The following is a 2,724-nucleotide window of genomic DNA, read 5'->3' as shown; positions in this document are numbered from 1 at the left end:
GGCTGGGCCGGGAGACCGGGGCGGAGGGGCAGCATTGGGCCAGGACTGAGAAGGCCTTGCTGAGTTCTGAGGCCTGGGGAAGGGAGAGTGTGGGTGCCTCATGCCCCTAGAGGCCCCTCAGGGAGGCCGCCATGATGGGCGGAGGCGCGACAGCACCGTCCCCTGGGCTGTTGGGGAAGCGGGGCAGTGCCCGTCAGCGGGCGCAGGAAGGTCAAGGGCTGTGAGAGCCACAGCTGTCCTGCCCGGGGGTGCCCAGCTCCGAGGGGGCCGGGCTTCCTCGTGAGGCCCCCTGGGAAGGCCAGGCCTCGGCTCGCAGAACAGTCGAGGCTCTTGCCTCCCGATGCCTCGGTGCAGGAGCTCGGGCCTGGGCGAGGCTGCGGGGGAGAGGTCTAAGGGGTGAAGGCAGACAAGGGGTCCAGGAGGCCACCGTGGGCCCAGCTCCAGCAGCCCCCTTTGCTCAGGCCTGAGACCCGGGTGGCCAGTCCCCTCTCTGCCTGCCCCAGTTTCTCCAGCGCCTGGCTCTCCCGCGGCCTCCGCTGTCCCTCCGCAGCTTCGCTGGCCTGCTGTTTGCATTCTCTTCTGCCCAGTGTCACTCTCCCATGGCTGTGGCCGTGGCCGTGGCCGTGGCCGCCGTGGACAAACTACCGCGACCTTGCTGGCTTAACACCGCAGGTTTACTTCCTCCAGTTCTGAACCCGAAATGCAGGCAGCCCTGCTGGGCTGTGAGGTGTCGGTGGGCTGCGCACCGTCCAGGCTTGGGGGAGCCCCCCGCCCCCCCGCCAGCTGCTGGGCTGTGGCCTGCCCTGGCTCGTGGCCACGTCACTCCAGTCTCTGCCTCTCACGAGGACATTTCTGGTGGCATCGAAGGCCACAGGGGAGGCCAAAGTGTGCCCGTGCTCAGCTCCCCCGTCACCTGCGCAAGGGTCCTTCCAGACGAGGCCGCATTCCCAGGGACCAGGACCTGTGTCTTGGGCCATGATTCAGCCTGTGACAGTCCCTCCAACCTGGGCTTCACGCAGCACCAAGGAAGGGTTTCCTGAAGCTTTAGAACCTGCGGAGGCACGTCTGCGGTCAGCGCTCACTTCACCTGGCCCCTGCGTGGCCCTCCAGCCAGCTCGGCCCTTCCCTGCTTTGCGCCCGGCCCACAGCGCCCTCACCACCCTCAGAGAAGCTGTGGCGCTCGCTCTGCGTTCCCACGTGGGTCATGCCAGGCTCGTGGGGCTGCTTCCCTGCCTCTGAGGGGGGTGCTGTTAGAGCCCCACTCCTCAGATGGAGAAACCGAGGCACAGAGCGGCGACTCACCCGTCAGCCCCAGCTGGGGCCTGGGCTCCGTCTCCCTCCGTCCCCTTCCTTGGGGCCGGGAGCCCATGCACCCCTCACTGGGCTTCCACGCAGCCTGTGGGCAGACTGGGCGGCTGCTCCGCCACCCAGCAGTGGAGCTGGCAGCCAGTGGGCGCTGGCGCCTCGAACGGGTGGACGCCAGGGTGGCTGGGCTGGGCAGATCCCACCCCCTGCAGGCCAGCGGCTGTCCAGGAGGCTGAGGACGGCCTCTCCAGGACTCAGGAACCTCACGCCTTCCACACGGGAGGCCTGTGACCCCCGGGGCAGGCAGCCCCGCCCAGCGGGGTAGTGCGGGGTGTAGTGGCTCAGTGGGGGTCAGGGCCAGTCAAGCCAGCTCTGATGCCCCTGTGGTGGCCGAGGGAGGTGGGGCGTGTCTGCCCAGGGCCTGCCCCTAGTGGCGGGGCAGCTGCTGGTTTCGGAAGCCAGGGCAGCGCCCACTTTAGTATGTTTGTGGGCCCCGGCTCACCTGGCTTCCTGTCTTCTCAGCTGGTTCATGGGACGGAGGCCTGAGTACACGGACCCCAAGGTGGTGGCTCAGGGTGAAGGCCGGGAAGGTAAAGCTTGATCCCCCAACCCCACCCCTGACCCCACAGACAGGTTGGAGCCCAGGGAACAGCATGGAAATGCGGGGGGCTGTGGGGCGGGGCCCAGGTTCTCAGTGTATCCCAGACAGGCCTGGTCAGAGCACAAGACTGCCACTCTGCCCGGCTCCAAAACAGCCCTCCACTTCCCAGTGGTGGGTCGGCCAGCGAGCACCCCGCTTCTCCGAGGGGGCGAGGGCGCACTGTGGCTGGGCCAGGCGACAGCACTGAGACAGGCCCAGAGCAGCTGGCTCTGCCCGGTGGCTGACGCTCCCCTCTGTCCCCAGTGACCCGCGTCCGCTCCCAGGGCTTTGTCACTCTCCTCTTCAACGTGGTGACCAAGGACATGAGGAAGCTGGGCTACGACACTGGGCCTGTGGACATGCAGGGGGTCTCGGGGCCCAGCCTGCCCCAGGACCTCCCCCAGTGAGCCTGGCCAAGCAGCTGCAGACTGAGCGGCTCCCACAACGCCAGGCGGCCACTGCCGATCCACCTGCCTGCTCCAGTGTAGTTGGGGGGTGGGGTTGGGGGGGGAATATTTTCATAAAATAAATGGTTGCTTTGTCATGGAACCCCGGCCTGGGCTGCCTCCGCGCCCCTGCAGCACCGCACCCGCTGGGCCCGAGCCGGGCGGGACCTGCCTGTCTCACTGCTGTCCCCAGGAAGCACTGGTCACCCTGTCATGCTCCCATCACCAGCCTCCCTTGGCGACAGGGAGAATATCCTGTGAGGAGGAGGTGGGTGAGGCCCCGCAGCCCTGGCCAGCCTCACAGCAAGAGGAGGTGCACGCGGCACCCAACAC

General features: G+C 67.6%; 1 protein-coding gene across 1 annotated transcript in view; it reads left to right on the top strand.

The window, feature by feature from the left end:
* The window catches only part of B9D1 (B9 domain containing 1), a 5,018-nt gene extending 2,553 nt beyond the window's left edge, over positions 1-2,465 (top strand). The window contains exons 4-5 of the mRNA XM_023746695.1: positions 1,828-1,895; positions 2,210-2,465. Coding sequence (XP_023602463.1) covers positions 1,828-1,895; positions 2,210-2,352 — 211 coding nt within the window. The 3' untranslated portion in view covers positions 2,353-2,465. The remainder of the gene's footprint in view (positions 1-1,827; positions 1,896-2,209) is intronic.
* The last annotated feature ends 259 nt before the right edge of the window (positions 2,466-2,724 follow it).

This window comes from Myotis lucifugus, unplaced genomic scaffold (assembly GCF_000147115.1).
Source record: "Myotis lucifugus unplaced genomic scaffold, Myoluc2.0 scaffold_721, whole genome shotgun sequence".
Lineage (NCBI taxonomy): Eukaryota > Metazoa > Chordata > Mammalia > Chiroptera > Vespertilionidae > Myotis > Myotis lucifugus.
This window is presented reverse-complemented; position numbering and strand designations above follow the sequence as displayed.